General features: G+C 48.1%; 1 protein-coding gene across 1 annotated transcript; it reads right to left on the bottom strand.

Annotated features, from left to right (window-relative positions):
* Positions 1-2,190: 2,190 nt before the first annotated feature.
* On the bottom strand, positions 2,191-13,403 carry EIF2B5 (eukaryotic translation initiation factor 2B, subunit 5 epsilon, 82kDa). Its single transcript, XM_011945853.1, has 16 exons — positions 12,243-13,403; positions 11,064-11,188; positions 9,986-10,171; positions 9,717-9,894; positions 9,546-9,626; positions 7,421-7,498; positions 6,847-7,159; positions 5,516-5,661; positions 5,151-5,292; positions 4,928-5,029; positions 4,648-4,755; positions 4,390-4,480; positions 3,970-4,093; positions 3,285-3,410; positions 2,797-2,907; positions 2,191-2,619 (listed from the first exon to the last, which is right to left on the bottom strand). Exons 1-16 carry the CDS (start codon positions 12,435-12,437, stop codon positions 2,560-2,562), a joined length of 2,166 nt encoding a protein of 721 aa, XP_011801243.1. The 5' UTR covers positions 12,438-13,403; the 3' UTR covers positions 2,191-2,559.
* Positions 13,404-13,875: the final 472 nt, after the last annotated feature.

Raw genomic sequence — 13,875 nt, 5'->3', positions numbered from 1 at the left:
CCCGGCCATTTTTTTTTTTTGTATTTTTAATAGGGGTTTACTATGTTGGCCAGGGTGGTCTTGAACTCCTGCCCTCAGGTGATTCACCCGCCTCAGCCTCCCAAAGTGCTGGGATTACAGGTGTGAACCACTGAGACCGGCCAGGTCACATGCCTTTTTAAAATAATTCCTTTACTGGTTTTCAGTAGTTTTTGGAGGGACATAAAAGCTAATATGTTTAATTTTCCATATTTAACTGGAAAGTTTTTGTTTTGCTTTTAATGCATCCTTCCAGCCTCTTCTATTTTTTAGGCCACTCCAGCATCAAATTTCTGTAAGGCCTTCCCTAATCACCCTAACTGGAAGTAATCTTTCTTTCTGAAAAAGCTCCATAGACTACTTCTGATATCTGCTATACATTCAGTACAGATCAGGGATGCCTTTTAAGTTACTTGTGTCTCACTGTACTAGGTCCATGCCAGAATCTTCATACGAGATACTAGATCCTGTACCTGACGAGACAGAAACTGAGATTTACTAGAAAAGTAAATTAAGCCAAACCCTGGCCAGCCTGTCTTTTCCTTTTCCAGTGATGCCTTCATACTTCCAAGACTTCAGTCACCATGTCCTCAGTTTATATCTTTTTTTTGAGACGGAGTTTCACTTATCGCCCAGGCTGGAGTGCAATGGTGCAATCTTGGCTCACCACAATTGCCGCCTCCTGGGTTCAAGCGATTCTCCTGCCTCAGCCTCCCGAGTAGCTGGGATTACAGGCATGCACCACCACACCTGGCTAATTTTGTAGTTTTAGTAGAGACGGGGTTTCTCCATGTTGGTCAGGCTGGTCTCAAACTCCCGACCCGAGGTGATCTGCCCGCCTTGGCCTCCCAGAGTGCTGGGATTACAGGCGTAAGCCACTGTGCCTGGGCCAGTTTATGTCTTTCTACCCAACTAAAATGAATAAAGGCAACCATTTGATCTGTAATGTCTGGGGCAGTAGGGATGGGGGGCAGAGCATCACTTGTTACAATAGTCACATTAGCCACAGTTTAAGTACCACTAAAGGAAATTATTATTTTTTTTGAGGTGGAGTCTTGCTCCGTCACCAAGGCTGGAGTGCAGTGGTGCAATCTTGGCTCACTGCAACCTCCGCCTCCCGGGTTCAAGCAATTCTCCCTGCCTCAGCCTCCCGAGTAGCTGGGATTACAGGCGCCTGCCACAACGCCCAGTTAATTTTTGTATTTTTGTAGAGATGGTGTTTCACCATGTTGGTCTCGAACTCTCGACCTCAGGTGATCCACCTTCCTCGGCCTCCCAAGGTGCTGGGATTACAAGCGTGAGCCACTGCACCCCGCCAAAATTATTGACTCACTCTATATGAAGAGAAGGAACTTGAAAAGACAGAAAGGCATGTCTCTTTTGGTTGAAGTTAAAGCAATACGGCAAAGTGACAAGCTCCAGGTCAAGAGTCCAATAGCAAACCTGGCTCTACCAGTTACTAGTTAGGGAAGCTCTGTGAGCTTCAGGCACCTTATATGAAAATGGGGATAGACTTCACAGGGCTCATGTGAGGGTTAATGAAACAATATGTGAAAACTATTTGCCTGTCACATAGTAAACACTCTCATGGGAAAGCACCCTTCACAGGGCCTTCCTGTGCTCTTGGGACTTCCATTACTGGCTCAGGGTTATATTTGTCTGTGGGGCCAATTTCTCCTTCACTGAAACACAATATGCTGAAGTACAGAGTTCTGGATTCTGAGGGTCAAGTCCTTAGCTTTATCCCTCAAGAGTCATGTGACCTTGAGCTGATTTCCTTATTTTTAAGATGAAGACTGGCCCAGCTTCCTGACAGAATGAGTACCAGATCAACTGGAAAAGGTATGTGAGAGGAACTGACATGTCTAATGGGCTTTACTTATGGTTGGCAACATAACCCTCTGGCAGAAAAGTGTTCAAAATGGGACTCTATGGAAATGGGCTTAGGCACACCACCCCAGGATCACAAGTTGGTCCCCAGAGGATGGAAAAGAACCTCGGCCCTCTGCTACCCATGAACCACGGGAAAGGTTAATTAGCAAGGTACCACAGTACCACCTAGTGGCTGGAAACCTCTGTCCTCCCTCTCCCCCAGGTGTTAAGGAAAGGCTACCATGTGACTCTGGTCACATACTTCACTGGCTGATTAGTCAGGGATGGAGACAAACCAAATACACCCCTCTCTCTTTTAATATTAACATATACAAGCAGCAGAGAGAGCCAGCTGCTCTCTGCTGTTCCCTGAGGGAAAGCCAGAGCACATAGCTGTTCCTCTGGCCTTCCTCCAACTGCAGGGCCTGCTTAGCTCCTCCCTAGGCAGAAGCTTTGTTCCAGCCCCACTTTCCACATCCCAATTCCACAGTCAGGATGGGAGGCACATGGTTGCTAGCAGGGGAGAGAATACTGTAGTTCCAGCCTCTGCTCCTTTCAGTCTCAGCCTGGATGGTGGTCATTCATCCCTCTGCAGCTAGTTCCTTACTTGTCCCAGCCCAGGAGCCAGGAGGGCACTCAATCACACCCACAGGGGCAGGCAGTATGACTTCAGTCATCTTCAGATGACTCCTCTTCTGCCTCTTTTAGCCACTGGATGAACCTCTGCAGCTGTAAGGAAGCAAAGGAGAGATCAGCTGGGGGAGGTGCATGTAACTCTCCTGCTCCCCTCGGCAGATAAACAGCTTTTAACAACCAGAGCCCCAGAAACCAACCACCCGAGAGTCTAGGGGCCAGGATCTGGGAATGAGATAACCATCTTGGTGAGAGGAGGGCAGCCTGACGCACCTGTTGATTCTTGCGCAACTGCCGGCCCTTGTCAGTTGTATCTCTTTGGCTGAACCAGCTCAGAATTGTTTCCTCAGCCAGGATCTCCAGCTGGTAGAAAGCCATCAGTACCTGCAAAAGGCCAATAAAGGGAAACTCAGGGGCCTTGGAGAGTCCAGCAGGATACTCTACCAAGCCCTCAGATCCCTCTATGCACTGAGTAGCCTCCTCCAAAATGGACAAGAGTGAGCTGCTCGCTCTGCTCCTGGGGCAGGTCTAACTTCTGGAACTATTGCTGGGGAGAGCTTTGCACATTTCCAGACCACCTCCCAGATGGCTACCTTACTAGCCCGGCTCCAGGCTGTACTATTCTAGCAATAAGCATGATATTGGGGGAGTGGATGGTCCATACTGGATGCACATTAGCTTCTATTTTATGTCTCCCACGGGGGTCACAAACCCTCATTTGAAAGCAAGTGCAGAAGAATGAGGCTTGAGGTCATATTTACCTTGGCCATGGAAATACCAAGCGCTTCATGCTCTAGGAAGAAGTCCTCAATGGCTGCTAACGCTTCCAAGTGGTCGGCTGCACGCTTTATGTAGTTCCTAAAAACAGGGCTCCAGGCCTTGAGCAGCTATGGAAGAAAGAAGGGAGCTGCAATATATTCCTGAGCATTCACCTGTACCTGGACATCCAAGCAAATCCATATTGATGACATGGGTGGACAAGAGGGAGATGATACAGGTTCTGTGGAATTATGTTGGAGGGACTTGGGAGTTGTTGACAGGGTTTGGGAAAAACAGATTGCTTAGGGAAGGTGAAAGGGGATCAGATGCTATAGGCTGCCTCAAAATACCTATTCCCACCCCAGAGGCTGATCTTGTGTTGGGTCAAATCGCTGCCATAGAGTCTGAATGTCCAGGTCCATTCCGAGTATGCCTTTGGGGGCCTAGGGTGGTATGAATCCTGGAGTCTCAAAGGCCAGTCAGCATTGAACTCAACCTGACCCCTCTGAACCAGCCAAGGCTGCTCTAGAGCCCAACCAGCTTCCAGAGGCAAGGACAAAGGAACCAGAAGTCATATACCCAATATAACAGGATAGTTTACTCCTGATTTCCTTTAAAGTCAAGTACAGCAAGGATGTGTATCTGCCTCTACCCAATCCCTTGTACTCAGCTCCGATCTTTGCTCACAGGAAGCAGCAGGGCACAGTAGCGGCTTGAGTCAAGCGGGGAATCCATCTGTTGCAGGGGGAACTCCAGGACCACGTGGCTCAGTACCTGCATCACCTCCTTTAGACTTATGTTATAGGCATACCTGTGGGGAGACTGGGGTGACACCAGGGCCTTCACTGGCCTTTCAGCAGGCTTAGAACTATGACACTGACAGACATTGAAGAGGAATTTGGATGGAATATGGAAGGGGAGGGTTTAGGAAGCAGAAAGTCTATGCTGAGGCTAGAACTTAATAGTGCTCTCCTTGCTCCAAATACTATTGGTCTTTCCATTTGGGATTTCAAAGGAATACGTTCCTATTTGGAGAAGAAACGCTTACGAGAAAGCCTCTACCTTCCCGGGATCACCCTGAGGAGAACAGGGAGGGGCTGCTCTTACTTGAGAGAATTGATTTCCAGGACGAGATTGTCACAAGAAATGTTCTCCTCTTTGCCCCGCTGTAGTGTTCCTAGAACTTCATTCTGGAACACTGGAATCCAAGCAAGAATAAGTTCATGGGCCAACATCATTCCAAAATGCTCTAAGTCATCCAGTCTTGACTTGATACCAAACCCTTTCTGAGGAACATAAGCCTCTGGCTAGTTGATCCAGGCAGAGAATAAACCAGTCCAGCGCACTTCTCCCCTGGCCACTCACCTTTGATGTCATCCATCTGAGGGGAGCCTCCCCGGCTGTCCGGCTCCTCAGAATCCATGCTTTGCTCACTTTCACTTTCACTCTCTAATTCCATGTTGATCTTGAGTCCTGAGAAGCCATATGGGTGAGGAAAAAGAAAAAAAAGAGCCATTGACAGAGAGCAATATACCTGCCCTGTCTGCATAAATAAAGGAGTGAATAAGTAACACAACTCTGAAGTATTCATTATCCTTCAAAATATTCCGACTCAGTAGGAGGGCAGGCATCAGGCCTAGCTCACCCCACAGATTCTGCTGCAGTTCGTCCTCTTCCTCCGTGTTCATGCCTGCAGCTTTCCAGAGGTAGCCCTTGCCAGCAACTCCTACTTCTGCTGGATTGTAACCTGGAAAAGGCAATGATCTATAGAGGGCCCAGCAGAAACACCAATCCCTCTAGCAGGGAACACTGGTTCTTCTATGAGGCAGCGAGACACACAGATGCCCCACACCTGTCGAATCTCACACCTTTCATCTTCACTTTCTCCTTTTCTTGGTCAGCCTCAGAATCATCACTGAACTCCCCATCATCTTCATCTTCCTCTGCATCTGGAGGGTGCAAAGAGATCACCGAGCCTTCAGGCAGCATGATATTTGGGCCCACGACCACCTAGGGGAAAAAAACACAGAACCATTAGTGTATGGAGGAAAAGTGCATCCTGATAATGAGAGCAACTTTTTCTTTTTTTAAAAACTAAGCCTAGATGGTAAATGAAACCACTGGATTTGTTCTCTCAACTCAGACAGGATTATGGGTGGAAATAATGTCCCTTCTGGCTCAATGTGACTGCCACGCAATTTGGGGCCTGTGCACAGTACACATCAGGTCTTACCTGGGAAGTGAGGACACAGCGTGGTTTCAGTGTCACTCGTTCCTTGACCTCAGCATTGTCACAAAGCAGAGACTGATGGATCTGTGCTCCAGCAGCCACTCGAACACCCTGCCACAGGTAGGTCTGGTCCAGCACCACGTTATCACCTGGCTCAGGATGGGAAGGCCTCTGGGTCACTAAGGGTACCAACTGCAGAGCACAGCCCTTCATAGAGGACAGGGGTGACTGACACCAGCACAGCTCCCACCTAGCTCTCATTCCCCATCCCACAAGTCACCAGAAACACCCACTCACCTCCTAAGCCCAAGCCTGAGAAGAGAAGATACTTCACCAAGTTTACAACAGTTATAGACTATATACAGCGCTTAAGAACCCGAGAACCTTCAGGATTTCTGGGGACCCTCTGAACTAAAAAACCTTATTAGAATCATATCTATGTCTACAAGCAGAACCAAGTAATTCCACCTCTTCTGGTACATTTTAGAATCCAAGTCTTTTTTTTCTTTTGAGACACGGTCTCACTCTGACACCCAGGTTGGAGTGCAGTAGTATGATCATGACTCACTGCACCCTCGACCTGAGGCTCAGGTAATCCTCCTGCCTCAGCCTCCCGGATAGCTGAGACTACAGGCACGTGCCATCACGCCTGGCTAATTTTTGTATCATTTGCAGAGAAGGGGTTGCCCAGGCTGGTCTTGAACTCCTGGGCTCAAGCGATCCTCCCACCATGGCTTCCCGATGTGCTGGGATTATAAGCATGAGCCACCACACTCAGCCCCTAGAATCTGAGCCTTACTGTTGTTCTTGGAAAGGGGAAGTACTATTAGAAGTATCACATTACTGCAACCAAAATGAGTTACCAAGAGGCCAACCAGGCAGTTATGGCAGACTAAAAAGAACACTGGACTAACAATCAGAAAACCCAGATTCAGGTCCCACCATTATTGCCAATGACCTTGGGCAAGAAAATCTTGTTGAGCCTGTTTATTTGTAAATTATGAGGATTAAATGAAACAATGTATATAAAAGCCCTTTGTAAACTGTAATGTGCTAAATAGATGTTGTTACTGCATGTTAATTATCTGCTTGCTCCTGAATGTGACTATAGGGTACCCTGGAATGTGAAGAGTCATCCAATGAGAGGCTCACAGGCCACAAATTAAGGTATCACTGTTTTCAAATCCCTGTTTCCTCCTTTCCTGAGGTAGCCACTCTAGTTCCTTATTCCCAGGGACTGTCTCTTGTGTAGCCATCCCTTGTGTTTTTGGAGACATGCACCTCCCAGGTTCCTGTTCCTAGGATGGTTGGCTTGATTCCCCACCTGTGCTCACCAATGTGGCAGCCAGGACCAATGACACTGTTGGTGATAAAGCAATTGCTGCCAATGACAGTGCCAGAGCCCAGGAGCACATTTTCCTCTAGGATGCTGCCATGGCCCAGGCTGACCTCAGGCCCTCGGTAGATATTGTGCCGGGAATGAGTGCAGCTCTGGGTGGTGCTGTCAGTGAAGTTTGCCTCTGGGGTGAGAGGGTAGACCCATCGGCGGATGACGTCAGCACAGACAGCTGAGTACATGTGTAGGTTGGAGACACGGGCACCATATTCCTTAGCTGTTACGTGCATGTGGATCTGGTTCCCTAGAATCTGAATGAGAAGGAAAGGGAGGTCACCTAAGCAAGAAAGACAGGAAGAATGCCCCAAAGTACAAATTTTCTAATCCTTGTAAGCTCCCCTCTGCCTCTCACTGCCACAAAGCCTCTTCTTTGTGTATTGTTCCTCCTGCCCCCAGTTTTTCCTCCCTCCCAAGCCTCAATAAAACACAAAAAGGGATCAAAAGTTACCAGCATGAGATACAATCATAGCTTTCTCCTCTCTCCTAAAGAGGCATTGGAAGACTTTTCTTACCTCCTCATTCACTAAGAGACCTCGCACAAAGTCATCTCGAGTTTGGTAGTCAAAGTTGTCTGTAAAGAGTTGCGCCACCTGTGGAAAGGAAGTGGCGTGGGCTAGAATTAAGTACTATTCTTTTTTTTTCTTTTTTGAGACGAGTCTAGCTCTGTTGCCCAGGCTGGAGTGCAGCTGCATGATCTTGGCTCACTGCAACCTCCGCTTCCTGGGTTCAAGTGATTCTTGTGCCTCAACCTCCCAAGTAGCTGGGATTACAAGTGCCGTCACCACACCCAGGTAATTTTTGTATTTTTTTTTTTAGTAGAGATGGGGTTTCACTGTGTTGGTCAGGCTGGTCTCGAACTCCTGACCTCATGATCCACTCACCTCGGCCACCGTGCTCGGCCAGGATTAAGTACTATTCTCTAGGAGCACAGATAAACCCCCAGAGAACTAGCAAACCCTATGACAGCTGGACATGGACCAGAATTCCAAAGAGACTCCCAGTGGGATACTGGAGACAAGATATTAGCTTTACAACAGATTCTAAAAAAGAAAAAAAGCCTGGGTGCAGTGCCTCACGCCTGTAATCCCAGCACTTTGGGAGGCTGAGGCAGGCAGATCACCTGAGGTTGGGAGTTCAAGACCAGCCTGACCAACATGGGAAAACCTCATCTCTACTAAAAATACAAAAATTAGGCTGGGTGCGGTGGCTCAAGCCTGTAATCCCAGCACTTTGGGAGGCCGAGATGGGCGGATCACGAGGTCAGGAGATCGAGACCATCCTGGCTAACACAGTGAAACCCCGTCTCTATTAAAAAATAAAAAAACTAGCTGGGTGAGGTGGCAGGCACCTGTAGTCCCAGCTACTCGGGAGGCTGAGGCAGGAGAATGGCATAAACCCTGGAGGTGGAGCTTGCAATGAGCTGAGATCTGGCCACTACACTCCAGCCTGGGCGACAGAGTGAGACTCTGTCTCAAAAAAAAAACAAAACAAAACAAAAATTAGCTGGGCGTGGTGGTAATCCTACCTACTTGGGAGGCTGAGGCAGGAGAATTGCTTGAATCTAGGAGGCGGAGGCTGCGGTGGTGAGCTGAGATTGCACCATTGCATCCAGCCTGGGCAACAAGAGCGAAACTCTGTCTCAAAAAAAAAAAAAAAAAAAAAAGTCTGGGTGTGGTGGCTCACGCCTGTAATTGCAGCACTTTGGGAGGCCAAGCGGGAGGATCACCTGAGGTCAGGAGTTAGAGACCAGCCTGGCTAATATGGTGAAACCCCATCTCTACTAAGAAATACAAAAAATAGCCGGGTATGGTGGCGCGTACCTGTAGTCCCAGCTACTTGAGAGGGTGAGGCAGGAGAATCACTAGAACCCAGGAGGCGGAGGCTGCAGTGAGCTGAGATTTTGCCAGTGCACTCCAGCCTGGATGACAGAGTGAGACTCCGTCTCAAAACAACAATAACAAAAACCGTGGTGGTTCATGCCTGTAATTCCAGCATTTTGGAAGGTCGAGGAGGTCAGATGGCTTGAGCTCACAAGTTCGTGACCAGGCTGGACAGGGCAAAACCCTGTCTCTACAAAAAAATACAAAAATCAGTGGTAGTGCACGCCTGTGGTTCCAGCTACTCGGGAGGCTGAGGCAGGAGGTTCACCTGAACCCGGCAGGTTGAGGCTGCAGTGAGCCGTCATAGTGCCACTATGCTCCAACCTGGGCCACAGAGTGAGACCCTGTCTCAAAATATATATAAATAAAAATGAACATAAGGCCAGGTGTGGTGGCTCATGCCTATAATCCCAGCACTTTGGGAGGCCAAGACCAGCCTGGACAAAATGGTGAAACCCCATCTCTATTAAAAATACAAAATTAGCCAAGCATGGTGGTGTGTGCCTGTAATCCCAGCTACTCAAGAGGCTGAGGCAAGAGAATCACTTCAACCTAGGAGGCAGAGTTTGCAGTGAGCTGGGATCACACCACTGCACTCTAGCCTGGGCAACAGAATGAGAGTCTGTCTCAAAAAATAAAAATAAAAATAATGAAAATAAAGAGGGAGAGGAAATATACCCTGGCCTTCTAAGGGTACAATAACAGACACACAGAGTTCTACTCTTTGGGTGTGCAGCCCCAGCCCTAAAGAGCTCACCTGAGGAGAACAGATGCTGATATGACAATCCAGTAAATCATATCGAACCTCCACTCCATCACTACTGCCCTGAAATAGGCTCTGTGGGGAGAAGTTATAAGGACTTTAATTCGTTTCTCCCACTGAAGCCTGTCATTTCCCCACCTCAAAGGACCACAGATATCCACACACCAGAGGAAATGAAAAACGCCGGAGACCCTGGGTCTTCTGAAAATGGAGAACCCTGTTTGTGGCACTATCCACAGCCACTACCACATTTTCTTCGTGGCAACGAGTTGGGTGGCTGGGGGATGACTCCTTGAAGATCATCGTCATCACAGAAACATTTTTTTCTAGCTTCCGTCTCAACCTATAAAGGACAGGAGGGAGAGAACTGCAAAAAGCAGTCTCAGGGCTCTGCTGGTCTTTAACCCTTGTTCCTGTCATTTTCCCATCCTGACCTGTGTTCCTCAAGGGCTCTGGTGATATTGATGTTTGAGATGACATCCCCATACACCAGAAGGAAGTCAGAGCGCACCAAGGCCTTGGCATCAACATCACGGAGGACATCTCCCAGTGATCGATAGAGCTCTGATGTAGTTATTCGAACCACATTAAGAGATGTAGGGCGGCACCACTTGGACTTCCTAAAGGAAGGGAGGGTGAGGGGAATGAATATATCAAGCATAAATATCATTTGAGCCTTCCCCATTTTTCACCCCAATCCAGCATTCACAGTCCTTCTCGATGGCTTTTTTGGGTTCTTGCCAGCGTCTTCAACTTCAAAGAGAATCATGAACTACAATGAATGCTTTCAGCATCCTGTGTCACCAGTCTTGTTTTATGGGTTAGGAAACATGGTTATTTCCCCTCCATACCTTGACCCCTTGTCCCTAAACATCAATTTGAACTCAAAATCCTGCTGAAGCCTAGGGTACACAAAGTACCCTGGGAACACACTTCATGTCAGCTTTCCCCTTCTGCAATCCATGTAACATTTAGGAACTGTCTGATGGAGACCATGCTAATGTCCTAGTCTTTATTTCCTAGACTTCCATAAGTGATGCGATTCTTGATGTTTTCAAGATTTCAACAAACATGTAAGTGCTCACTACATGCTTGGGACTGAGTTAGGCAGTGGGAATACAAAGATGACAAGGAACTCATTTATATCCTTGAAGGTGAGAACAAACAAGATTTAGAAACTCTGTGGGAAAACAAAGATGTTATCGCTGTAACTTCCATACTGAAGCCATTAAATAAAAGCAAAGTCCACTGGGACAAAACTTTATAATGAGATTAAGAAAAAACCCAAGTTTATTCTTTAATCTTTGTCACAGAAAACCCAAGACAGACAGATACAAAGTTTCAGCTGCTCACCTCCTGATAAGTGTAGAAAATACCCTTAGAACTTACAATGACATCTAAGTAGACACATTTTTCCCTTCTCACATTTCCCCTTAGTTACATTCATCCTGAAGAAACTGGAAAAAGATGGCGAAACATGGAAAGAAAAGAAGAAAAGTTGCAGGGCCTTACAGTAAATGTTCTTTGATCTGAGCAGCTTTCCAGCAACAAAAGACAAATGTTTCCTGTACACCTGTGGCAGTCAGGAATTCCAGAGTATAGTCAATTAATGCCACATTGGCCAGGGGCAAGAGGACCTGAAGGATAGAAGATGAAAAAAATTTGAGGTCTCGAATCCCTTTGGATACCCCACTGCAACAATTTTCACTCCTCTATTAATATTTCCAAATGGTGTAATTTTGCTGTATCTTTCCAGTTCAAAAGTAAACAGGTTCCTGCCTTTGATGTTCATGTCATGTTCTAAGCCTGAGTCTGAAACGTTGCAATTTGGGGATGGTAAGTACAGACTCTATGTGCCTTGTATCAGACACAGAGCTGTGACAGAATGACAGTTCACCGCTGGCAAAGGATAATACTGGAAATCAATCATATTTCCATAAATTTAAGCATTGCTAAGGACTTCTTCCCCGTAAGATTTCCTTCCTTGATCCCTTTCTAAGTGTCAGAGGTTAACCATCTCCCATCACTTTTCAAAAATGAACAGCCATTAGGCTTTTTCGAGGGAATTAGAGAGGATTTTCTTAAATCCAATGCAGTTCCCTCTCTCTGAACTGAAGGCTGCTGAACGACCCAGCTGAGTTCAATACCCCATTGTCTAGACAACTCGGGGCTGATGGCAATCAACCACTAAACCCATTTTGTCCTTTCGACAGATAGCACCGGGTATCATTAGAACCTGGAGGGGGGAAAAAAAAAGTACACTGACCGAGATCTAGCCAGTTCTTTTTAAGGCGTATTACCGCCCTTTCAGAGGCAAAAGGTCGTTTCTTTTCACCTAAGCATCCGTCATCTGCAAGGTTAAAAGCAGCGCAGCCTCTTCTAGGGGCACTGAATCCCCGCGGGAAGGCTTCTCTCAAGCGCTGTTTCTACATTTAGCTCTCTTCATTCCTTTCAAACCTGAGGTGTACAGCATTACGAATGCCCAAATCTGCCAGCCACTAACTTGGTCAGCAGTCATCAGGGTTTAAGACAGTCCCTCTGCCTCCTTCCTAACCACGTAAACTCGGTTTTAGGGTAACAGTACGGACACAAGTCCTTCAAAGGCATGCCGTAGTAGTTAGCCGAAAGGAGAACTTGCTCCAGCCCTGCCACACTTCCTGCCCTCTGGCTGCTCGCGTGCGCGGCGCTCACCCGAGGCTGGTCCTTGGAGATGGGGAAGAAGCGGCGATCGAAGCTATCCGCCACCAGAACTGCTTGTAGGGGGGGCGGCGGTTCCTCCTCCGCCCCTCTGGCTCCCCCGCCACCGCTGCCTCCTGGCCCCGCGCCGCTGCGCTTGTTGGCCCGACTAACCACCACACCAGGCGGCGCCACTACAGGGGCCGCCATCTTCTTCTTCTCTCACGGCCACCACTTCCGCAAGGAAGCTGACACCGCACGCAATAAGGGACAAAAAGGATCCAGCACTTGAACTGCGATGAACTAATTAACGAAGGGGAGGAGACGAGGAGGGAGCAGTGCGCATGCGTCCTCCGCGGGCGCCCACAGGGTTCTGAGGTTGATCCCGGAGGCGCGAGGAGTGGGGACGGGTCGCGGTTATCCCGGCCCCTGGAGGCGCAGGGTAGGGGTGGGGTCCCATAGACGTCAGACTCGGTCTGCAAGTATCGTCGGCCTTCATTTGTCTGTGAACAAGCCGAGATTCTTGCAGCGTGATAGGATTTGTGGTCGCCACGAAGGGGCCAGCTCCATCCGGAGCCTATAATCGTCCAGCAGTTTCCCCGCCCCGCGCATGTGAAATATGTAGCCCTCCGTATTCATTCTAGAAACTTCTGGGAACCCAGCGCCTTGGGGAGATGGAACCGAGCCAGATGTACCCCAGCTAAGAGGAACTCAGAACCTGCATAAATAGAGAAGGTGGCATATAGTAGGGAGACTGGTAATTCCATTGAGCGCTGATTTTGAGCTAGGCACAATACAAGCATTATCTCATTTAATTCATCACATATCTCTGCAAAACATCTTATTCATTCGTTCAGCAAACATTTCTTGAACTCTCAGAAGGATGAAGGAAGTTTACTCATCTAGTAAGTGGAAGAACTGGTATTGGAACCCGATCTGTCAGACTGCAGAGTTCCACAATCTTGCTGCCAAGTTATGTGGGGATAACAATGACTGTTTTATGTCATCTATTCATTCTTCCAGCCTGTCAGCCTCCTCTGTCTTAAGCAGAGTGGAGACGGGGGTGAATCCAGGCACACCAGTAAGTTGTACTGGCATTAAGCAGTAAGCTTTCTGGGCAGAGGAAAGTGCGGGCGTAAAGGTCCAAGGCTTGAAAAGGCGCAGCAGCACCTTCTTCTCTTTGGGGAAAGAAGTGGTGGCTGCGGGGAATAAACCAACCCTGCAGAGGTGCGGGGCCGTGGGAAAGCGGTGGAAGGAGGCAGGAAGCCTGGGCGTCATTTGGGAGGCAAGGAGCTTTTCTGCTAGGCATCGCACCCTTTCTGCACGGGACCTGTCTAGGTTCCACGCCACAGGCTTCTGCAGTTCCTGCAAACTTCCCATCCCGCTCCGCGTTGCACGTCGGGATTTGGAGTTCGCGATGCTGAGAGTTGTTTCCATGTGGCGATTCCGACTTGACCCGTCGTGTTTCGGCGCTCACCTCGTGGAACCGAGGAGTCTGTCATTTCTTCCCTCGTTAGGGTGCTGAACGAAAACCGTTTGATTTATCCCGGAAAAGGAAAGGCTGAAGGCAATTAAGTAAAAGTTTTCAATTAAATGAACGCACGTTGTAGAAAAGGAATGTTCAACTGCCCTACAAATCCAGAGGCAG

Source organism: Colobus angolensis, unplaced genomic scaffold (genome assembly GCF_000951035.1).
Source record: "Colobus angolensis palliatus isolate OR3802 unplaced genomic scaffold, Cang.pa_1.0 Scaffold245, whole genome shotgun sequence".
In the NCBI taxonomy this organism is placed as follows: Eukaryota; Metazoa; Chordata; class Mammalia; order Primates; family Cercopithecidae; genus Colobus; species Colobus angolensis.
This window is presented reverse-complemented; position numbering and strand designations above follow the sequence as displayed.

What these genes read in the sequence shown, in the direction of transcription:
- EIF2B5 (XM_011945853.1), bottom strand. Translation starts at nt 12,437, where the DNA reads ATGGCGGCCCCTGTAGTGGCGCCGCCTGGTGTGGTGGTTAGTCGGGCC. An exon ending in ACTGTGCCCTGCTGCTTCCT is followed by an intron (nt 3,411 to 3,969) that starts GTGAGCAAAGAT and finishes TTTCTTCCATAG; the next exon opens with CTGCTCAAGGCCTGGAGCCC. An exon ending in AGTTGCGCAAGAATCAACAG is followed by an intron (nt 2,620 to 2,796) that starts GTGCGTCAGGCT and finishes GCTTCCTTACAG; the next exon opens with CTGCAGAGGTTCATCCAGTG.